General features: G+C 42.6%; 1 protein-coding gene across 1 annotated transcript in view; it reads left to right on the top strand.

The window, feature by feature from the left end:
- HFM1 (helicase for meiosis 1) overlaps positions 1 to 24,959 on the top strand; it is a 118,571-nt gene that overhangs the window by 82,780 nt on the left and 10,832 nt on the right. The window contains exons 26-33 of the mRNA XM_066595000.1: positions 7,119 to 7,204; positions 8,675 to 8,758; positions 12,385 to 12,542; positions 15,131 to 15,228; positions 17,802 to 17,930; positions 18,744 to 19,157; positions 19,789 to 19,872; positions 22,055 to 22,173. Coding sequence (XP_066451097.1) covers positions 7,119 to 7,204; positions 8,675 to 8,758; positions 12,385 to 12,542; positions 15,131 to 15,228; positions 17,802 to 17,930; positions 18,744 to 19,157; positions 19,789 to 19,872; positions 22,055 to 22,173 — 1,172 coding nt within the window. The remainder of the gene's footprint in view (positions 1 to 7,118; positions 7,205 to 8,674; positions 8,759 to 12,384; positions 12,543 to 15,130; positions 15,229 to 17,801; positions 17,931 to 18,743; positions 19,158 to 19,788; positions 19,873 to 22,054; positions 22,174 to 24,959) is intronic.

The following is a 24,959-nucleotide window of genomic DNA, read 5'->3' as shown; positions in this document are numbered from 1 at the left end:
CCAAGGAGTCAGTGCCTGACAGCCTGAGGAGGAAGCTCCTGAGCACCTTGCATGGTGCAGCTTCCATTGGTGTTTCCGCATGAACCTGAGCAACCTCCTCAGTGCATATTACATGGACTTTTTCATTTTGTGTTACTTAGAGTGCATCTTACAAATAAACTGAAGTAAGTTTATTATCTGTCGAGTCCTGAGTGTCTGTGCCACCCCCACCCTCTTGAGAACATTCTTTTTTTTTTTAAATCAATTTTATTTGGATTTTATTATATAACATGTACACAGTCACACAACGAAGAGCCCGAATGAGTACAAGTCAGCTTTGAGTTACATAAATTTGCTCCTGGTTGCGCGTCAACAAATCGCTTTGGGTTAGCTGAAGTCACATTCAAGGTGGGGCTGGGAAACATACACTCTAAGTTAAATCCTTGTGTGAGCCCCGCAAAAGAGTACAGTCAATATGAAAAATATAGAACAAACATTGGTAAAACAATATCATGAACACTGGGGGGGGGGGGGAGTATGAAGGTGCTGGGGGAGGGGGGGAGGAGGGGGGGGAGGAGGGGGGAGGAGGAGTGGGTATCCTTTTATATCAGCATGGTTGTCGTCTAGAAGAGTAGAAAAGAGAAGAGGGACTCACCGTCCTAGAAGGGGGAAAGGATGGGAGACCTCCGCTCACCGGGTCCAAACGTCCGAGTCACTTATGGCTTTCCATGGGTACCACGTCAGCAGGAATTTATCATATGTGTTATTGGACCAGCTATGCAGTTCCTCTAAATTGTAGAGGAGGTCTGCCCTGTCCTTCCATTGTTTCAGTGTGGGTGGTGTGTTTTGTTGCCAGAGAGGGGGAATCAAGGCTTTAGTGATATCAATCAGAGATGCCAGCAGCTTGTTCTTCTGTGGGTGAAAGGACCTGGAGGGTCTCCATAGGAAGACTATGTCCGGAGTGAGAGCAAAATCAGGGGAGATTTTCTGGAGAATCTTTTCTACTCCTTTCCAAAAAGGCATGATGGATGGGCACGCCCACCAAATATGGAGGTAGGAGCCTACATCGCTTTTGCACCTCCAACAGAGGTTCTGGGTGGTCAGATTGTGGTCAGACAGCCACTGAGGGGTCCTGTACCACCTAGCTAATAACTTATAATGGGATTCCTGGGCAAGGATGCAGGGCGACCGTCCGAAGGAAGTTTTGAGTATCAGGGAGGATTCGTGTGGGGTGAGCGTGATGCCTAACTCTTTCTCCCATGAGGATAGAAATGCCGGTTTGTAGTCGGTGGGAGGGGTGATGAAGTTTTTGCGGAGGAACGCAATTTTTCTTAGGCAGGGTTTGTTTTCCAGGAAAGTTTTTTCAAAGGGCGATGCCTGTCTGGATGCTTGGTAAGAGTTGAAGAATTCCTCAACAGTGTTTTTAATTTGGGCTTTGTGTAAGAAGGAGAGGTTATCAGCAAAGCCCAATGCCTGAACAATGGATTCCGGGGGAAGGTGTGCTAAAGATTGTAGGTTCGAAATTGTCAAAGATCCGGCTCTCCTTCAAATCGAGGCGGAGCATGGATCGGAAGGATGTTTTAATAATCTGCCTATGGAACGTAGAGGGAGGATAGGAGAGGGGTCCGGCGCTAGTATGGGTCTCAGCATGTTCCACACCTCGCAGGGGCCTCTGAGCAGGGGATTAAAGCCTCAACCCTTAAGGTGAGTCTTTGATGGGAACCACAGGTTCGCATCCAGAGAGTCTCCGTCGCAACCTTCCGCAAGGATTCGGGGTAATCCGTCTTTAGAGGGTTTAACTAGACATATCCAATATCCCAGCTGAGAGGCCTGATAAAATTCGTAGAGATTCGGAAGGTCGATCCCGCCCTCCGCCCTCTTCCTTATCAGCAGGCTATGGGCCAGTCTCGGCCTCCTCCGCCTCCACACGAACCCCGAGAAGGCAGAGCTGAGACATTTAAAAAAACTTTTTGGCAGGTGAATGGGAAGCATTCGTATTTTATAGATTATGATTGGCAAGACGTATGATTTAATGATGTTTTTTCTGCCAAACCATGAGGCGAAGGGAACATCATAAGAAGTTGTTCACTTGACTAATCAAGGGGGCAAAGTTGGCATTATATAGGTCCTCTGCTTTCTTTGTGAGTTTAATACCCAAATAGTCGATAGAGGTGTTTGACCAAGAAAAGGGCGAGTTAGTCCGGAGTGCGTCATAGCGGGCCAAGGGAATGGAGATATTCAAAATTGTTGATTTTGAAAAATTAATTTTAAAATTGGAGACCAAACCGAACTCCTCGAGTTGCTCCGTAAGTCTCGGTATCCCCTCCTCTGGATTTGTAATTAGGAACACAATATCATCCGCATAAGCTGCAGAAGATAGAGAATTGTTCCCGCAGTTTAAGCCGCTTATGGCTGGGTCCTGTCTGATTTTCAGCAATAGAGGTTCAAGAGCTAATATAAAGAGGGCTGGAGAAAGAGGGCAGCCTTGGCGCGTGCCATTTCTTATATCGAAGGGAGGGGAGAGGACCTCGTTTATCTTGAGTCGAGCATACGGCTGCGAGTAGAGGGAGAAAATGGATGTAATAAATTCTCTGGGAAAGTTGAAATGATGCAAGACTCCCTCGATGTAGCTCCAATCTACCCTATCAAAGGCCTTTTCGGCATCTGTGCCTACTAGGGCCAAGGGTATGTTATGAGATTGGGCGTATCGGGCAGCATGCAAAAGTCTGAGGCAATTGTCTCTCCCCTCCCTTCCCCTAGAGAAGCCTGCCTGTTCCTCTCCGATCAAAATTGGCATGCAAGTACCCAGTCTCTCTGCGAGAAGCTCGGCCCAGAGCTTCGCATCCAGGTTGATCAGAGAGATCGGGCGATAACTGCCACACAGTTCAGGATCCTTGTTCTCCTTGTGGATCAAGGTTATGTGGGCTTCTAGGGACTGTTTTGGTAGTGGGGCACCCTTCAACAGGTCGTTGAAGAGATCCACGAGTCTGGGTGCTAGGGTAGCCTGGAAGGTCTTGTAGTAGTGTATGGTTAAACCATCTGGGCCCGGGCTCTTGTTCGGAGGGCATGATGCTATCAGTTTTTGAATTTCAGGTAGGGTGACCGGAGAGGTCAGAGCGGATGTTTCTGCTGAGCTCAACTTAGGGAGATTTATCTGCTGTAGAAACTGGTCTATTAGTAGAGTTGAGTCTTTTTGTCCCTCAGGGGTGGAGTTAGCTTTTAAGTTATAGAGCTTAGAATAAAATGCCTGAAACTCTCTTGCTATGTCAGATGAGGCGGAGACCGAGTCCCCTTTTTCGGTTTTTATTGATTTAATTAAATTTTTTGTCTTTGTCTTTTTGATAATGGACGACATATATTTGCTCCCTCCATTCCCTTGAGCGAAGAAAATATGTTTTAGGTGGAGCTGTTTTTTGTTGAATCTGGAGTCTAGACAACGTCTCAGGTCTGTCCTGAGAGCGGCTAGGCTTTCAAGATTCAGTTTGGTTTGAGAGAGTTTGGTCAAGTGTTCCAATTTGGCAATCTCTATCAGCTTCTCATCTATCTCTTTTTGGATACGTTTTTTAATGCGAGATCCAAGAGAGATCAGCTGGCCCCGAATGAAGGCTTTGTGAGCCTCCCAAGTTATTGGGATCGAGGTGTCGCCATTAATATTTAACTGGAAATATTCCTCAAGCGATTTATTTAAATGCTCCCTGTCCTCTAGAGATTCTAATATGGACGGATTCAATCTCCATCTCCACTCCCTTGGCACACCGTGGGGGGACCGAAGAACCAAATGAATCGGAGCATGGTCTGAAATCGTTATTGTGTCTATTTCTGCCTTCTCGAGGGTTGCGAGGAGAGCGGAGGAGACAAAGAGGTAGTCCAACCTCTGGATTGAGGAATGGACCAATGAGTAGTAGGAAAAGTCCTTCGTCGAGGGGTGAAGAAGACGCCAAGCGTCCACCACACCCAGGTCGAATAGACACCTCCCTAGTTTCCTTAATTTGGTTTGTGAAATTTGTGAGCGGCCCAAGGATGAGTCAAGAAGTGGATTTAAGGTGACATTGAAGTCCCCCGCTATCACTAGATGGCCCACAGCAAATTGTTTCAAGGTCTCTAGTTGATGAACAAGCCACTGAATCTGGTTCGAGTTTGGAGAGTAGAGATTGGCTAGGGTAACTTTAACATTATTTAGCGTTCCTTTTAAAAATAAGACCCTGCCTTCCTCATCTCTGTATTGTGTTTCTACCGTGAATTGAATATCCTTGTGTATGTAGATAGAGACTCCCTTTGATGCCGATGAAGGGTGAGTGCTGTGAAAAGCTTGGGAGAAGTGTTTACCTGGCAAATTAAAGGTTCTGTCCCCCTTAAAATGGGATTCTTGGATAAAAAGAATTTTTGTGCCATACCTTTTGGTTAGGAGCGAGACATTATGTCTTTTAGAGGGCGAATTTAGGCCTCTCACGTTGAAGGAAGTGAGCCGGAGGTCTCCCATCAGATCCTTCCTGTTCAGAAGAGAGAGCAGAGGATGAGAAGAAGAACAAAAATTCAACTAGCAACACAGCACCTCAGTACTGGTGAAAGGTGACGATTTGTGGTACCCGGCGATAGAGATGATAGCTTAGGAGGTAAAAGGATACAAGAAGGGGAGGGGTTATACAGAGTTGTGGGTCCGGGGGAAGGGGAGGATAGGAAGGCTAATGGAATTGGGAAAGAGGAAGGTAAATCGAGTAAGGTACAAGCGCAGACGATTAGGTCCGCTAACTATTACAAGTAGTACTTTGGGAGGGGGTGGGATACTTATAGTCCCAAATCCCCTCTCCAAGATGAGGGCGTACTACTGGGGGTGTGTAGAGCCAGTGACTCAATCGGAATCAAAAAAGCTCAACACAGCCTGGTCTGACAGGCACCCTCATGGGCCCCTTGGGCTGATCATGGGGTATACATATAACTATATCTTAGCGTAACAGCAAAACAATATTACTCAAGTTCTTGAAATTGGCTTAGGGAGAACAGGAACGTGGATACGGAACATCCAACCTGGAACACGAAAGCCTCCCTACCGAGGCGAGAGCGAGAGCCCGGGCTGGAATTAGTTATGTCCTGACGGGGAAACGGGACTCGCAGCCGGGTCTCTAAAACTCTCCGATTTGAAATGTAGCGAGTTTCAGTTGTTGAACTCGCCTGCTGGCCTGCATCGGCAATGGTGACCCTCCTACCCTGTCCATGGGGTCACCAGGTAGGGGTTCTCAGACAAAAGACTCCTTTGCTGCCAGATCTCAAGGAAAGTCCTCTCTTGACTTTTTCTTTTTCCCTCTAGGGAATTTAGTGCTACCGGAGGCTTGCCCCCCCTCCGGTGCCTCCAGCGGGTGGAAGTGAGGGAGGTCCGGAAGTGGCTGCCAGCAGGGAAGGGAGATAGGTTCAATTTCTAGTAACAGCCAGACTTTTTCCAGGTCTTCCTGTGAGCGAACGTTGACTCTCTTACTCTTGTATGAGAAGCCAAGACCAAACGGGAAAAGCCAGGCGTATTTTATGTCTCTCTCCCTGAGAACCTCCAAGAGGGGGCGTAGGAGACGGCGCTTGGCTAGTGTAGTAGGCGCTAAGTCCTGAAATATAAGCAGAGATGCATCCGCATAGGGCACAGACCTACGGGCTCTGGCAGCTTTCAGTAAGGCGAGGGTGTCTGGGAAGGAGAGGAGCTTGCAGATTATATCCCTCGGAGGCTCTGCATCGCTTGGCGGGGGTCTCAATGCCCTGTGTATTCTCTCAATCGAGATGGAGGCGGCTCTCTCAGCACCTAATAGAGACACAAAGATTTCTTTGGCGACTTTATATAGAGAGTCTCCTGTAAAAGCTTCAGGGAGACCTTTGATACGCAGATTATTGTGCCTGTTCCTGTTCTCAAGATCTTCCTGTAACAGTAAAGCTCTGTTTAGATGTGCCTGCTGCTCTTTCAAAGCTTGCTCTAACTGTAGTGCATGAGAGATAACCGCCGAGGAGGAGGACTCCAGATCTTCCAGTCTGTGCCCCATCTGCTTAAACTCCTCTTTAATCTCTGCAAGGTCTGTGCTGATGGGGCGCAGGGCTTGAGAAATCAGGTTCCTCATGAACCCTTTTGAAATGGATTCACAATCTTCCCCATCTGAGGAAGCTCCCTCCTCCTCCCCCTTACTGTGAGATGAGATGAGCTCCCGGGCCGGTGCCATCTTGGAGGGAGGCCTCGGTGAGTGAGCGCTCTTCTCCCTGAAGAAGCGCTGCATATCGGGCTGCACTTTTGCCGGGCGGGGGTCCCTTGATGTTCCGTGCTCCTGTCCCTTGTTGTTTTCCCCATAATTGCAGCTGTTTGCTGCTGTAAAGAGGCCTGAGTGGTGCTGCTTAGATGGAGCACTTCCCTCACACTTCCATCTTGCTCAGCGTCCAGGCCATGCCCCCCCTCTTGAGAACATTCTGACAATAAATATATATGCTCACCTTCGTTGCTGTGTTCAGTGACAAGGGGACTCCCCGCGGGAAGTAAAGAATCCCCTGCCACAGCTGTGACAGAGAATTTCTTCATCTCCGCGGGAAGTCCCCTCATCACTAAACACTGTGACAGCACTGTCACAGTGTTCAGTGATAAGGGGACTTTCCACAGGGCTGAAGAATGCCACAGCTGTGACAGAGGATCATGATGTTCTCCCATTGCTTTCAATGGGGCAGACACTTCTCCAGCCTCATTGAAAGCAATGGGCTGCCGGCAAGCCCCGCAGGAATTTTCAGGGAAGGGCTTTAAATATAAGCCCTTCACTGAAAATCATCAGTTACGGGAGAAACCCCCATAAGGTTAGCAGTTTTTGAAATTCTGGCCTGTCTAGTCTAACACTGATAAACAAGCCTTGTTTGAAGTCGTTCAGATCGCTTAACTTTCCTAGTCTAAAGTGGATTCACACTGAAACTGATCCACGAAAAATGTACTCACTTGATTTTATGCTGTACTTCATGGACATAGGTCTAATTTCCATACAGGGAAACGCCAAGTTTCTTTAATAAAGTGGCCATTCAGTGTGCAGTATATATTTAATGAAAAGGCATAAAATCTGCCATGTCCGGGGTACATCCTGAGTATATTTGTGTAATGCCTTTGTGAATAACAGTAACGTACTTTTTTTTTTCAGGTATTAACTTAGCTAATGCAATGGTGAACGCTGGCCTTACAACATTCAAAAAAATAGAGGATATTAATGCCAGGGAACTGGAGTTGGTATGTTACTTCTTTGTTTATATTCTGTATATAAAATAGGTGCAGTTTATAGTATCTTATTCAGGTATCTTATATAGCACATTTATTTTAGATGTAAGAATATGCATCGAGAGGTTAGGAGGTTTACCACCCTCTTACTTCATGCTTTCCAGTTGCCACCCCAGTGGAGGCCCTGACAGCTTGGAGGACCTTTAGGACTCATCTACTGTAAACCTAGTATTACCAATGAGACATACGAGTTTTAGGCCCCTAGTACACGGTCGCTAGCCTTGCAGAAGAATGGGACACGCAGTGATTTTTTAAAATTTGGACCATTGATTCAAGTGAAAAGTCACTCTTGCACATGAACCAATTCAAATGGGGGTCAGAGGTATCAATCAAAATGCAGTGTAATAAGTTATATATAACAGGTGTGTTTTGGAGCTTTTATGTTTTTAGACATACAGTCACAAGTTGGCCACTCTATTCGCATTATGTCCAACAACTAAAAGTACATGGCTTCTGAAATTGGACCTTTTACAATCCTCCTCACAGATTGTCCTTTACACTCTCTGTACTTCACTAAGACACTACGGTTCACAGTAAGTAGTCAGTTTAAGCCTACTTTCTTCACATTTCCCCCAGCTTGAATTGACTACCTACTATGATCCGTAGCATCTTTGTGAATGAAAGTTAGTGGAAAGGACATTCTGTGAGAGGGACTGATGTTGGAAGCCATGCATTAAAAATAAGTTATAATGCTTATCATTGTTGGATACAACCTGATTGAAGTGGTCAACTTGTGATTATAGGTCTAAACAATAAAAGCTCCAGGACACGACTGTTATATATGACTGCTGAGAGTGCAGGAACTCGGTAGCCTCATGGTAGCTTTTAAACTACCCACTACTTCTGCTTGCATCGCATATAATTGGTAAGTTGTTAGTGTAATGCTCATTAAAACATTGGCTTACATTTTTAGTTGAATGGACAACCCCTTTAAATTTGTTGAAAGAGAAGTAAAGTAATGGTCTGGGACAATTTAATTGTTGGGATTGGGCTACTTATTATAGTGAAGTAATCCCACACTCATGGATATTCAAGAGAATTAGTTACTTCCATGTTTGTGGTAACACTTTGGAAAAGGTCCTTTCGTGATTTATTATAACATTGCCATCATACATGAAACTAGGTCCAAAAAAGTGTTTGTTAAGTTTTGTGTGGAAGAACTTGACAGGCTTTGACTTAAAATCAATGAAACATCCGATCAGCACAGCAACAGCATGCACGGCCTCACTGCACAAGATTAGCTTCCTGACCTCTATTAATACTCTTGAGGCTAAATGGGGATACATCCCCACAGTCACATTTCAAAACGCAGTAGAGAGCCTTCCCAGAAGGGTGGATGGACTGAGTTACACATGGATGAGGATAGTATTATTAATGTATGCTCTTCCTTTTTATTTTCCCATTTTACATTTACTTTCATAGATTGTAAACAGACACCCTCCATTTGGAAATCAAATAAAAGAATCTATAATGTATCTTCCAAAGTATGAACTTAGCATTGAACAGGTCAGGCAATAATGAATACTCAGATGTTATGATTGTTATGTTTTGTACCTTAGTTGTTTTCTTACAGCTTAAGTTCCTCCTTTCAATGGCCAACTCTAGTTCTGTTTTCTAAAGCAATGGATGTGAATTTTTTCCAGAAGGAAATATAAATAGAAGTTCTTTGTTTTCTCAAAACCTAATAGTCAACAACACTTTTATTTTGCTTTGTGATCATTTCAGAATTTATTACGAAAAAGAGTTCACATCTTACAAATGCTTCATATTATGTTTGGAGCATATACATCTACTTAATAGAAGACATTCTGTATTAAAACTTGAGTGAAATACTTTAGCATGTATGTTAGGTGATCTTTTACACCAAATTGCTACTTTTCCAAAATAAATAAAGACTACATACTTAACTATTGAGTTCATAAGATGCTTACAAATACTAATATTCTACTTCTAAAATTTGTTGAATACATGTTTTTAAGCCATTAGACATTCTAATAGGTTGGATCTGTTTATGAATAAAGATTTACATGGTAGACTAGGAAAGGGCTAAATCATAAAACATGTTTAACAGATTTGAATTTTGGTCAATTAGGTATGGGATTCACGATTTTAGATGTTGGGCTTTAAGGCTAAACACCAGTAGCTTTCTCTAATAATTTTGTAGTAAGTAACTTTGGAGTTTATGTCTATATTGAAAGAGCTATTGGGGTATCTGTTTCTGTCTTTTGTGTTTCAAGAGCCTTTATTTTTTAGGGTTTTAGTCCTTTCTTTTTTTACATGGTTGCCTATTCTAATAAACAAACTGCTTTCTAATGATTTGGTTTAGGGTTGAAGTCTCTTTGTCATAACCAGTGTGGATCAGCAGCGTGGTCAGGGAAAGCCAGAGGTTGGTACAGGGGTAGTATCGGTTTGCAGTACAAGGCGAGCAGGCAGGTAGTATAGTCAGTGGAAGCCAGAGGTTGGTACAAGAAGAGCATGCAGGTAGCAGAGTCAGGGGAAGCCAGAGGTCGGTACACAGAGTGGCTGTTTGTAGACAGAGGAGCAGGAAGGATAGGAGATTGATTACAGACTGGGGGCTCAATAATCATGCACTGAGGGAGAGACAGGGCCAGGTTTATATAGTGTGGCTAATCAGTGCGGCGTGGAGCTAATCAGGAGCTGGGTTGCAGGAGCAAAAAGTGGACAAGGTTAGGCAGGGGAGCTGTCCAGTAGGCTGAACAGCTCACCAGGGAGAGATGCCACTTGGAGCACAGGAGTTCCTTGGTTTGAACCCTGACACTCATATATGCTTTGTTAGTATTCCATAAGATGTGTGGGTTCACATCAAGGGATGTATTGTGAGTGAAATAATACTTTAAATCTCTCTCCAAATTACTTTTATGTTCCACTTGTGATAACAAGGAGTTATTACTATGCCAGATATATGTTGGTGGTTGGTTGTATTGTTCAGCTAAAGTCAATGAGATTGCGACATGATTAGACCAGGTGATGGTCTCAATTGTCAATTCTTGAGAAAGCAATAGTAAATGTCTGTCTGATATGAACATGTCGATCATCGAGTAGCTATTATGGACATTTGAGTAGCAGGAGTATTCCCTTTTATAGCTGTGAATTGATTGACAAATGTTGAAAAACATCTTCCTTCTATCAAATGTCACCTAAGAATTGAACGTGGTTACGCAAGTTGAAGGTGGTATTAATGGTGTCTGATATTGCACTGAAATCACCGCAAATCAATAAATTACCTTGGTTACATTTTGAAATGATACGTAGAATTTTATGCATAAAGCTTCTTTGTTTTTTATTGGGCACATGTATCGGAGCTAATGTATATATTGTGTTATTTATAGAGCAGACTATTAGGCCGGCTGCACACGGCCGTGACGGGCTCCAACGCAGAATTCCATGGCGAAGCCCGTCACGGCGCCCCCCAGAGACCCCCAAACTTACCTGCGGATCCGGCGTCCTCGCTCCCGCATGATGCTACTTTGGCAGCCAAGCTATGCCCCCATGCTTGAGAACTTTTGAAGTTTCAGGTTCTCAGATATAAATGTAGAGCAGAATTAAAAGGTCACCTTCATCTAAAAGACAGGTGTAATTTCTGCACTATATAAACAGGTAGATGACCATATCATTTTGACAGTAATGCTTTCATATGAGACAAAAGGTTTTGTATTTAGTACGCCTACCATTTTCTACGTATTAGAAAATAGTTCTGAAAGAACAGAGTTTGCTTCAGGAAATCCACTTTTAAATACAATGCTAGGATATTCTAACTAAATGTAATGATCCCCCAGATCGGATCCTCGATCAGTTAGCCAAAGCAGAAAAATTGTTACAAAGATCATCTCTCTTGACCTAGCACATGCAGGTATTACTTAGAAAATTAATAGATTTTGAGTTCAATAAGTTTTTATTAATTTTATCTAAACATTAAAGGGGTTGTCCCGCGCCGAAACGGGTTTTTGTTTTTTTTTACCCCCCCCCCCCGTTCGGCGCGAGACAACCCCGATGCAGTGGTTAAAAAAACAAACCGGGTAGTACTTACCCGAATCCCGGCGGTCCGGCGTCTTCATACTCACCTGCTGAAGATGGCCGCCGGGATCCTCTCTCTCTGTGGACCGTAGGGCTTCTGTGCGGTCCATTGCCGATTCCAGCCTCCTGATTGGCTGGAATCGGCACGTGACGGGGCGGAGCTACACGGAGCCGGCATTCTGCACGAGCGGCCCCATTGAAGACAGCAGAAGACCCGGACTGCGCAAGCGCGGCTAATTTGGCCATTAGAGGCCGAAAATTAGTCGGCACCATGGAGACAAGGACGCCAGCAACGGAGCAGGTAAGTATAAAACTTTTGATAACTTCTGTATGGCTCATAATTAATGCACAATGTACATTACAAAGTGCATTAATATGGCCATACAGAAGTGTATAGACCCACTTGCTGCCGCGGGACAACCCCTTTAACATCATGTACAATACACTGGAAAATATCAAAGGTAGCATAGGGCCTACTAAATGGATTTTACTGAAGAGAGTTGTAAGCCAAAATTAAAAATGTTAAATTTGTAGCCAGTAACATGACAAGCTATTTCACTTCAACCACAATCATGGGGAAACAAAGGGTCAGGAAAAGGAAAGGAAGGAGGAGGGGGGAGATTCAAGTGTCAACTCCTGGGCGACTGCCTCGTTATGATATTTAATCGTTTTACTCACAGGTGCCGTGCTGTAGCCAGCTGGCTAGTATAGGGGTATTCCGGATGTTTATCGGAGCAGCCCACATATGGTAGAAGCCTTCATAACCCGCCTCTGAGTCCATGAGTCTGAGCCCCTCCATATTCTTAATCTCGTCTATCGCAAAATTAACATATTTTAGTAGACAATATGTAATGCTTCATTTCCCTTGCAATAGCGCTTCAGAGGAATTGCTTTCAGTAGGAAGTCATCTTGTTACCAGCTTATTTCTGGGATAAACTTTGAAGAAGGGATTGTGAAAAGTGGGCAATGCCATTTATAAATATACGCTCGTATGTATGAATCTATGTGTTACACCTTTTAGTACCTTCTATAGATCATGTATATAAATCACTAATTAAGGTTAATGATTACGTTTTACATTTTTTTCTCTCTCTCAGATAGGAAGATATAGTCCTACAATAGCTGAAATCCTTGTCACTGTTAACTTAATAAACTTTGAGCAGCTCCAAAAAAAGAGAACAGCCCCTGATTCACATCACATCGCTCTTATTATCGGAGACTCGGATAACCAAATTATATTTAGGCAAAAAATCATGTGAGTGATAAAGTTAAATCAGTTTTGAAGAGATGTTAAAATTGCTGGCAGTTTATTAGATCTGTGCTGTGTTTATAAATGGTGCAGAAGGCTGAATTATTTCACTTAGTAGATACGCTATACATAATAACATAGTACGTTAGTCTGAAAAAATAGTAATAGTTCATCCTATTACACCCCCCCTCCTTCTTCCCCTTTCCCCAATCTTGATCTAGAGGAAGGCAAAAAAAAAACCCCAGTGAGCTAGAAGCCAATTTTCTTCATTTAAGAAAAGTAACTTCCTTCCTGGCTAGAAGTCTGCCAATTTGAATAATCCCGGGTTCACTGACCATTCTGAAATACTTAGTGACTATAACATGTAATATTGTAACGCTCAAAAAAAGCTCCTCAAACTTTTTCATTGAATTCACCATCAGCACGTCCTCAGGCAGAGAGTGCCATAGCCTCACTGCTCTTACGGAAAAAAGCCCCTTCTATGTTGGAGTAGAAACCTTCTTTCCGCTAGACGTAGAGGATGCCTCCTTGTTACAGTCACAGTCCTGGAGTCCCAGGAGGTAAAGTTTCTCCTTGTGGACAGCACCACAAAAGAGAAAACCATGAGGGTATAGGGAGTTTTAAATAGTCTATGCAGTGTTCCATGGGAAAAAGCTATGCAAATCTGTGATGAAAGAACTCCTACCTTATACTAGGTAGCATTGTGGAGGAATTATACTACCTATCAAAAGTTTTACAACGCCTAAATTTTTCCAGTTTTTTATTGATTTTTACACAGTTTAATATCTCAAATGTACTTTGAAATGAAAACATAGAACAAATAAACAAGTTAAGATGAATAACAATAATGGATTAACTTTGTTTCACCAAGTTAAATCTCGGTTTTTGACTCTTGAAAGTAGCCACCTTTATCTGATATAACAGCTTTACACAGTCGAGGCATTAATTTTTTTTTTAAATTGCATTCATATATTGTTCAGAAATTTCTTCCCAACATTTTTGCAGAATTTCCCACAAATGTGCTGCATTTGTAGGTTGCTTTGCTTTCATTCTTTTTTCTGGTTCATCCCAAACAAACTAACTGGAGACTGTGCAGGTCATTCCAACTTTTGAAGCCTACCAACCTCTTCTTGTCTTCCTAAGTAGTTCTGACATAACCCAGAAGTATATTTTGGATCATTGTCTTGCTGTAATATAAACCCCTGACCAAAAAGGCATACACCAGAGAGTATTGCATGCCGTATGCTGTAGTAGCCTTTTTTGTCCAGTGTGCCAGTCAGCCTGTGCAAATTGCAAACTCGGGATCCATCATGCGTTCTCCTCCATGTTTAACAGTTGGTGTAACACACTAAGGAATCATCCTTTCTTCCTGTGTGATGTACCAAAGATGTTACATTTTGATTAATCAGTCCATAAGACCTACTTCCACTTTAGTAGTCCACTAGAGGTGTTGCTTGGCCCATGCAAGCCTTTTTTTTAAATTTGAAACCTAAGCAGTGGCTTTTTACTTATATTCTGCCTGTCTAACCTGCAGATAAAGTCCTCTCTTCACAGCTGAAATGAAAACTTGTTAAATTTTTTGCTGCATTAAGCAGTGCTTGAAATTTTGTCCTGTGACGCGCCAATCACACAAACTGTTGACTCTCAAAAACCTGTCTTCTGGTGGCTTTTGGTCTTCTAGACCTCTTCCTGTCTGAGTTTCCTCCAATTTCAGCGGACCTTTTGATGGCATAGGAAAACTCAATTGGCTGCCACCTTGGCTTTCTTGGCAATTTCTCTTCAGCACAGACCTACACTTCTAAGAGTTATAATTATTTGAAGAGCAAAACTGTCCAGATCCTACCCTAGAGTGTGTTATAATGCAGCCTGTTCCAACAATGAATATATAGAATCAGAGAGTTTGAAAGTAATCTATAAAATTTGAGCTACCTGTAGGAATAGTTTGCATCCAATTTCAAACCATAATTTGCTTTCCGTGCTGCAGAGCTGCTAACTTTGATGTGTTCCCTGAAAAAAGCCCTTTCGTTAAAATAATAAATTCAGACTATTGTTGCATTTCAGGTTAAAATTTTACGATATTTTTATGTTTTTAACGTTGGAAATAGAGATGAGCGAACGTACTCGTTAAGGGCGATTTCGCAATCGAGCATCGCTATTTTCGAGTACCTGACTACTCGGGTGACAAGATTTGGGGGGCACCGGGGTGAGCGGGGGGTTGCAGAGGGGAGTGGGGGGGAGAGAGAGCTCCCCCCTGTTTTCCACTGCTACCTCCGCTCCATCACGCCGCCCTCCGAATCTTTTCACCCGAGTAGCCAGGTACTCGAAAATAGCGATGCTCAATTGCGAAATCGCCCTTAACGAGTACGTACGCTCATCTCTAACTGGAACCTTTGAAGCATTTCAGGTTATTTGCTAGACTTAATCTGTGTTAATGTAAAAAAATAATCGGAGAAGTTGAGCTGTCCTAAAACTTTTGAATGGTCGTCTATTCCATCACTGATTTGCAAACTTTTCTTTTTCACATTACATTCAGAAACGACTACACATATGTGCTGGTTACACTCTGCAACGTATAATTAGATTTTTTTTTTCAGGGATTCTGCCCTGTTAAAAGCAGGAATTTGGACAAGAAAAATTGAAATCAAAAGAGATTCACAGGAGCTTTGTATAAATCTGATAAGCTCTGACTATGGTAAGGTACCAAGTTACTAAAAGGTATTAAATATATTATCTTGGAGGGATGCAAATCTATTACAATTGCAAAAACTCAATGGGACATACTTATTTATGCCAGTTTTTTAGATTTCATGCAGAATCTCACAGGTAATTGTGCCATGTTCAATCAGACTCCATATGACAAATGTATTCTCTCCTAGAACCATTGCCTTTAGGGTAGAATACCTCTCTAAAACAGCACTGTATGTAGCACTGAATGGCAGCACATAAAGTGCCTATGGCTCCAGCCTATGCAGGACACCTAAGGGTCCTAACTAAACATTAGTAAAATAAAACAATGATGTTTTGTATTTTATGTGCATTTGTATTTACATTTAAAAACATACAAAACTGCACAAAATGGATAAATGGGCAGATCGGTACATTACTAGTCATTAGTCATTCTGTCTATCAGTATATACTAACAATCATTCGTCCCCAAAGCTGGGATTCTCAGTCCAAATGAGTGCTGACATGCTTGGTAGTAGCAGATAGAGAAAAAGGAGTGGAGCATCCAAAGTAATGAATGAATGGATATTGGATACTATGGAGTTTTGAACTCCCTTGTAGTGGTGGGGATGTTCCCCAAAGTATAGCTAGCCTTTGTTGTGGGTCTTCAGGTGCAGCCAACCCAGGTTAACGCTGCATCCACAGGGGTGGGCATGTCAGTAATGAAAGTGTCAAAATGGAAAGAATAATAGAAATACATAAGGCACAGCACAGTAAAATAATAGAGATGCACAAATTCACAGATAATAATCAGATTTTTTGTTTATTGATAGTACTAGCATAAGAAGATTTGCTTTGGGGCAATATGCCTCTTCCTCAATATTGCTGGGGACACACGTCAGGTATGGGTGGGATGAGCCTGGGCATGTATCTTTGACTGATTTTCTTACCATAGGCACACATTCAAGCTCATCTCACCCATAGCTGATGTATGTCCCCAGCAATTGTGAGAAATAGCTGTATTGCCTCGAAGTATGTCTTTTTATGCTGGTACTATCAATAAACAAAGAAGTCAGATAATAAATCTGTCGCCTCGTGCATCTCTCTTATTTGCTGAGTTGCCTTTTTTTCAGTATTCTTTCAATTTTGACGCTTGTCAATCGGCATTTGCTTACTGTTCATCAGACTGTGAATCGGCCATGTAAAGGATCCTTACTCTGAATGTGTTGTTGTATCTTACCATGTGGCTGTGTGCACAGAGTTAGGCCTCTCTCACACAGGCGCTTTTTACCACGATTAACGTGGCGTTTTAAACACCACATTATTGCGGTATAACGCTCCTTCTGAAATCCATTGGACCTCGCAGACATGCGTTCAATCGCGGTGCTGGATGGCACTTTCCAGCGCCCTGATTTTCAAGTGCAGCATGTTCTATGATTGTCCGTTTAGCGTACCTCATCACCTATCACAATGATGGGGTGCACTAAAAAACGCTGTTGGATGTAGGGAGCTGTGTCCGAAAGCAAAAGTAAAATAGTGGCACTTTGCCGTGTTCATGTGTGAGAGCAGCCTTAAATGATAAAATTCTGTCATCCTACAATCACCACTATTAGGAGCTTAGTAGCATATTGTATATGATTTATACATTGATCTGAATAATACAGTAAACTTTCAAGTTCCCACTAGAAGCGGCTACAGGCAGCCAGAATGTCTTTGTAGGGAATATGTAGCTCTGTGACAGAAATCTTGAATTCTGACCCCTATAAAGATATATTAATTTACACTGCACTGAATGCTTAACCTAAAAACTACATGGTATTAGGAGGTGGACATTGACTTGGAAGATGCTTTGTAAAATTGAGATGACAAAAACAGTACAGCTTATCCATAAAGCTTCAAAATATGTAGACAAGAGCATTATAGCTTGTACATGTGCACATTAAATTGCTTACCATCTAATCTACTAAATCTTATTCACATTTTGTGGACATTTTCCCAGCAGAAATTGACCTACAGTGCAAGTTTTTAAATCTACAAGTCAATTTCTGATGTGTATTGGTTGCCTCTGGCAATGACACATTATCTCAGTTGATCGCTACATGGTCATAGACATGGACAACACATCATTGTTAGAGGAACACAGAGACCAAAGTGTTGTCATAGGAGCGACAGAGAAGGTCTCCCAGTCTTCCTCAATCAGCTGTTTTCCACAGAAAAAGTAGCCATAAAATATGGAGGCTATGGTGCCATTTGGCTCCTGCAGATTTTCGCAAAAATTCTGTGGAAACCTACTCTATGATATAGTCTATATTGCCATTAGACAAATGTCCTTATAGCGAAAGCTTGGCAGATTGAAAAGATGTCACATAATGAAGACATTACTGTTCTGGCCGGAAAGTGCACATTTTATTTAGTCTAGTATGTGAATGGTACATTCCACGGGATGTTTTCACATAAAGATTTGCCTTTTTTACTTAATCCTGAATGGATATACACAAAAGCTTTTCGCCCTTTCCATTAAATATCCCAAATACGTAGAGCAAATAAATCCTTCATTCACTTCACTAATATAAACTGTTGTTTTTTTTATGTCCTGAACAGTTGGCCTAGACATTCAGCAAAAATTCTGTGTTCTTTATGCTGTGCCACAAAGATCTGGAACAGACATTGGAGATAAGTGGAAATCTGAAGATTCATTTGCAAACAACAGTAATGCAAGGCCTAACTCTGGTGAATGTCAATTTTCTATCTCTGTATTGCACAGAAATGTTTGTCATGCACATGCATTAAACTCAGGAATAACGAAAACACTTGCTCAGCTATTTCTATCACTCCCCATTCATTAATGAGAAAAGTAGCAATGGAGTAGCCTTGTGTGGTGCAGAGTGTTAAGGCAGCAGTATGCAGTCCTAAGCTCTCGCTCACGACCTGAAGGTTGCAGGGTCAATCTCTGCGTGGTTCAGGTAGCCGGCTCAAGGTTGACTCCAGTCCATTTTTTCGAGGTCGGTAAATTTATTTTTCAGTTAATTTATTACCCCCAAGCCTGCTGTGGGGTAATAAATTACCTGAAAGCTTTGCAGAATACGTTGGCGCTATACAAATAACAAGTACCTTTCCCTTTCCCAATCAGACTCCCACCAATCAGATATTAAATGTAGGAAAGCTCTTGTGATCCCTCATAAAAATCTACGTTGGGGCCTATTCATATACTGCAGTTTTACCATGGGTTTTACTGCAGTTTTGCAGAAATTGCACCACAAAAAAGGGGAACAAAATGGCGATCTGTGAGTAAGCCCCAATACCAACATGGCTACCACTGTTACTCATGCCAAGAAAGGGGCGGGGCCTTCGAACATCTGCCGGCAGTGCAGCCCCTCTGTTAATCCTCCAGCTTTGCCGCCCCATGCAGCTTCCAGTGCCAATGGGAGGAGCAGGCCCGGAGGGAGGCTCGATCATCCTCATGTTGTCCAGTATATCTGACAACACTTGTCTTAAAAGGAAAGTCCAGCCATCTGTAAACGAACCTGTGCTCCTACAGAAAAGGCCGGAGAGGAGGCCTGCAGGGCCGTGGGCAGAGGCTGGACATGACGAGGTTAACGGGAAGTGGGAAGGAAGCAGAAGGCAGAGGGGACAGAGTTAGGAAGCGCAGGAAAGAAAATAGGAGGGGGAGCGCGGGAGCATCAGTTGGAAGAGGAAGAAAAAACATCAAGGAGATCAAAGAAGTCGGGAGTCAAGATCGAGAAGAAGGAGCAAGAAAGAAGTCTGGAACAAAGAAGTTGGGAAATAAGAAGGAAAGCGGGAAGTTTGAAGTAGAAACAGAAGACATACGAGAAACCATGGAAGCCCTCCTCAAGAAGATCCATGCAGCAGCGGCAGAGAAGGAGCACTGCCTAGATCGAGAAGACACTGGAGGAAGCCATTGGGAGCTCTGGAGCAGCATCCCAGACCGGAAAAGGGGTGAGGAGAGGCCGCGCTCTGGCGCACTAGAGCCCCGACAGCCACCCATCCCACCGCCGTCGGCTGCGCAGTCCCTCCGGAGCTGCTACAGGCCTGTAATCCCCCATATTACCCACTACCAATGGGAGGGGCAGGCCCAGGGGGAAGGCAGGCGGCCGGCACAGCATGTGACTGCACATGAGGCCTCATGCCAAGAAAGAGGCAGGGCCTTCGAACATCTGCTAGCAGCGCAGCCCCTATGTTGATCCTCCAGCCCTGCTGCCCCAAGCAGCCTCCATTACTAAAAGGAGTAGCAGGCCCAGAGGGGAAGCTGGCGCATTGTGCAGCCGCACATGAGGCCTCTCTCTATTAAAGGGCTGGGGCCAGCTGGAACCACGTGTACTGCCGCCCCGCCCCCTGCTGCCAGGCCGCATCTGTCTCCAGGCCCCCTGTCATCCCCCAAAGTAAGCGCCACCATGGGGAAAGGCAGAGGCCTGTGAAACTCCATGAACTGGCACGCCCGCAGCCCAAGTATGCCGCCTCCATCTGGGGCCATGGGAGAGGCCGGGCCCCTCCTGGGGCATGAGAACATGTGGGCTATTTTTTGAAAAACATAATTTGGTTTGTTGTTTATTTCGCTTACTGTATGTAGGAAACTTGCAGACACTGATAAGAACAGGAATGAGAGAATGCAACCATCACTGCAAAAACAAAGAAGCTTGTGGACATGAATGTTGTAAGTTTCTGATGACGCCCATAGATCCTAATTTCTTTTGAAAATATCTACATATTTTGAAGTTGTGGGTTACTATTAAAGAGGTATTACCATCTTAACACTTCCTGGCTTAGATGAGAAACCTATCGCTGGTTTACCGACCACCTTACTGGGAGTTAAAGAAACAGCCAAGTGTGACAGTCTTACACTGAAGTGAATGGGAGGTATGGAAACAGTGTAGCATAGCGTGCTATGCTGTTTACGGATCACACTGTGCTTCTGTCTTTCAGCAAAATCCATTCATTTGGCTGAGAGTTATAAAAATAGAGCAAGGCTGCAACGCTTAGCTATTTCCATAACATCCAGCAGGGTGGTCGGGGAACCAGCCATGGGTTTCTCATCTCATCCTGGAAGTACTGAGTTGGGATAATTCCTTTAAAGGGGTATTCCTTTAAAGGAAGTTATTTCAAAGTGGGAGCAGCCAACTGTCAGACAGCCAAAATCAAGAACTTGCTCATCTCTGGCTGTCCCATTGAAGTGAATGAAGTACCTCTGCTGCTAACTCTTTGGGATGTGCCAAAGCTGAAATCTTGGATTTGTGGGGCTCCGAGAGTAGTATATTGCTCCCTATGCTATGCATAGGAGATAACGTGCTATGATGAGAATACTCCTTTAAGGCATATAAGTATAAATTGATCTATGTTGATACCAGCCTAGTGGGTGCAATAGCTATATAAGGGAACACTCTCTGTATCCTAAGTTCTTGTCAGCTCTTTGGTTGCACAGACCTTTCTTACATGGTGGAGTTTTTAAAGTGATTTAATTCTGTCAAATAGCCAAGAACATGATCTTTTGCAAAAAGTGCTTGCTTACTTTGAGCCCCTCAAATGGGACTTTAGGAGGCCCTTAACTGACTGTTATTGTACTACAAGACTAGCATGACAACTAAATCACAGCTCAAGCTCTTGTTTCAAATTCCAAATACATAAATTAGGAAAAAGCTTCAGCACATGGGTTTGTATCAATAAGGTTCATTACTAATGGATTGTCTTGATACTAGTGCAGAAAATGAAATACAGTCCAAAAACAAAGTTAAAGGGGGTGTTGCAGAAGTGTAATAGCTGCTTCAGCTCCCATTGACACATGGGAGTGAAGTCAGCTAGTGCACTTACGCTCTCGTCTCCTACAATGTACATCCGCCCCGCTGCACTAACAGCGGGCCAGGCGATCAGGTGATCACCAAGGATCTCGTGCCACAGGTTCCTAGCAATTAACTATTGACGACTAATCCTGACGATAGGTCACCAATTGTTTTTGCTCGGAAAACCCCTTTAATGTGGAATGACCCAGTGATCTAGAATGACTGATTTACAGTCATTTCATTAACTGATGAAGCTTGACTTTCCACCTTATGTCTTGTCCAGGATTTTGAGGTTACGGCCTGACGATATGGTAACTGCATGTGTCCAAAAATCTCGCCCACAAACGGTAGTCAATAGCTGCACAATCTTGCCAGTATTAACCATAATATGGTGCGTCCACTGGCTGCTGCAGGTGGGCAGGCTGGCTATAAGCCACATGCAGTTATTGTATTGTCAGGCTGTACACCGAATACTTTGCAGTAATTAATTGTTCAATGTTATTATCCACTCACTGCATTCATTTACAGGTCGTTGGCCAATATACAAGTGTGATCTTGTTTTCCATTGGGTGCACTTATTTTCCATTATTTACTTTATATAAATATAATTCTTGGAATTTTAGGATGTTGATTGGGGCATATAAAAAGTGGACAAGTAGTGCCAAGTAAGCAAGCAGAAGCAAGACCTAATAAAGCTGAACTATGGTTGGCGGCTACAGACTTATGCTTCGCTTTTTGTTTGAACTACTTTTCATACATGAAACCCAACACAATTAATTTGCAGAAATAATGGCAGAGATGTGTGGGAGTTGATGTCTAACAGAATTTTGAATAATGTGTTGTATTCTGACAATGCACAGTGCCTGCAATATTTACTTTTTTCTTTAAATGTAGTTTGTAAGGCAGAGACAATATTGAGATTTGTAGAGGTAGAGCTCATTTATATTATAAGATTTGGTGGTGCACTGTGTTTATTTAAACCATCTTAGATATTCTGGTTACAAACTGAGACAGGCTGGCATTTACACATTAAAATATAATCTGTTTATTTACAAATAACAGGTAAAACCGGAGTTTCTTATAAGTCTGACAGTAAAACTAATTCAGACTTCTCTTCATATCTAAGTGATCTAAGGAGTCGAAATTCAGTTTCATCAGCTCCACCAGTAAAGAGACTAAAGGTAACATGATCAAAAAGGCAGGATGAGAAAACTCAAAGAACATGTCATTACATAAAATGGCTTTTGCGACATCAGCACATGGATTACTTAATGAATCTTACATTAGCTGGGATAGTTAAACTAACGTCATGCAGAGAGAGCAGCTAGCGTGCTATGCAGAAGAGCAGCCCCCCCACTGTGGCATCCACAACAGCATGAGTCGGGTATCTGATGTTTATGAGGTAGAGATGTCGCTCACGTTACGTCTCTGTGCTCAGTATCTTTCAGCAGATCAGTAATTGTTTCTTTTATTTCATGCCTCTGAACTCCGTTTCACTGAATGATAAAAGAATGGTGATCTAGAACAAAGACTAATACAGCATTATCATAATTTTAAGAAAATATGGCAAAGCTCCACATACTAAAGGCTTTAACAACAATGACAAATGAGTTCAGATATTTACAGCAGGACATGATTTTTTTTTTCTTATTAAAAAGTTAAAGCCTTTAGATTACATTTTTCATTGCTACAATTTAGTCATTTTTACATAAAAGTATGAAATATTAGATGAAGACCATCAACACCTAGACCCAAATTTGAGCTAGAACTACAGATTTGTGCTCGGTGATCCTACTGTTATTAGGGAAAGAGCTGCAGTGTAAATTCTTGATTGTAATTTTCAAACTAACTGTAAGTATGATACACTATGGCATGGTACCCACTATAAACAATATGGCAGGGTACCCACTATAAACAATACGGCATGGTACCCACTATAAACAATATGGCATGGTACCCACTATAAACAATATGGCTGGGTACCCACTATAAACAATATGGCAGGGTACCCACTATAAACAATATGGCAGGGTACCCACTATAAACAATACGGCAGGGTACCCACTATAAACACTATGGCAGGGTACCCACTATAAACAATATGGCAGGGTACCCACTATAAACAATACGGCAGGGTACCCACTATAAACAATACGGCATGGTACCCACTATAAACAATATGGCATGGTACCCACTATAAACAATATGGCTGGGTACCCACTATAAACACTATGGCAGGGTACCCACTATAAACACTATGGCAGGGTACCCACTATAAACACTATGGCAGGGTACCCACTATAAACAATATGGCAGGGTACCCACTATAAACAATACGGCAGGGTACCCACTATAAACAATATGGCAGGGTACCCACTATAAACAATATAGCAGGGTACCCACTATAAACAATATGGCATGGTACCCACTATAAACAATATGGCCGGGTACCCACTATAAACAATATAGCAGGGTACCCACTATAAACAATACGGCAGGGTACCCACTATAAACAATATGGCAGGGTACCCACTATAAACAATATGGTAGGGTACCCACTATAAACAATATGGCAGGGTACCCACTATAAACAATATGGCAGGGTACCCACTATAAACAATATGGCAGGATACCCACTATAAACAATACGGCAGGGTAGTCACTGTGCTTTGTACATTAAGAGTGTAGTAACCGATGTTGAACAGAGGCACAGCAGTGCTCTCTGGCCTGATTGCCTGTTACGGCACACTTATGTACTGGAATAGGGATTTAAAATGAAAAAGTATAAAGAATAAAAAATGTGAAAAACATTGAAGGAAAAAACACCCAAACATACAGTTTTTACATTAAATGGAAACAAAATATACACACATTTGTCATCTTTGAAACAATAGCAACCTGCATAATCAATGCATGACATAATTTAAAATCAAGGTATGAAAAAAACTAGTTGAATTGATTATTTTCAGCATGATTTTAAATGAAAAATTAATAAGTTAAATTAAAGTACTACTTGCCCTGCAAAAAAGCCCTCACACAGTTACATTTACTTGCTAGAGATGAGCGAACCTACTCGGCCACGCCCCTTTTTCGCCCGAGTGCCGTGATTTTCGAGTACTTCCGTACTCGGGCGAAAAGATTCGGGGGGCGCCGTGGGTGAGTGGGGGGTTGCAGCGGGGAGTGGGGGGGAGAGAGAGGGCTCCCCCCTGTTCCCCGCTGCTACCCCCCCCCCACTCAGCCACACACCCCCGGCGCCCCCCGAATCTTTTCACCCAAGTACGGAAGTACTCAAAAATCGCGGTGCTCGATTGAGTAATTACTCGAAACGAGTAAGTTCGCTCATCTCTATTACTTACCTAAAAGTAAAAAAAAAAAAAGTTATGACTTCTGAAATGCAAAAAAAATAAAAGTTAAAAAATGGCAAAATTCTGCTAGCAAATACACATTAAAATCTGAATTTAGGCATGCACAGTTGGTGTGGAAATCTGCTATGTGTTATGCAATTATTACACCTGTGTGAAAGATCCCTAAAAGGTGTTGTCTGAGAATGTTAAAAGATAAAGTAGAAGGAAAGGTTGTAAAAGAAATCAAAAAACACAAACATAACTCCTCTATTAAATCCCCTGCCTCACCTGCGCCAATTCGTTGGTGGTCCCTGATAGTCTTTGTTTATTTTCCTGGAATTAAGTACCTGCCATACATACAAATGAAAGACAGTTATTGGCCTTAGCAGTTAGGTGCCATAATGTATGACATTATCAAGGTTGAGGAATAAAGAACATGGAGGAATAAAGAAGATGATTTTTATCTACACCGTATGTATGCTGCTACGAATCTTTTTTATTTCTGTGGATGTTATTGGAATCAGGGTTCAGATTCCTCCTGTGGCATTGCAGCTGACTTACTTCATCCTGTTGGGTTATTTCATTTTTGTACTGCTGGTGAACTAATAGTTTACTCAACAAAA

The sequence above is a fragment of the Eleutherodactylus coqui genome, chromosome 3 (genome assembly GCF_035609145.1).
Source record: "Eleutherodactylus coqui strain aEleCoq1 chromosome 3, aEleCoq1.hap1, whole genome shotgun sequence".
Classification (NCBI taxonomy): domain Eukaryota; kingdom Metazoa; phylum Chordata; class Amphibia; order Anura; family Eleutherodactylidae; genus Eleutherodactylus; species Eleutherodactylus coqui.
Note: the sequence above shows the minus strand (reverse complement) of the source record. Positions and strands in the feature narration are given on the sequence as shown.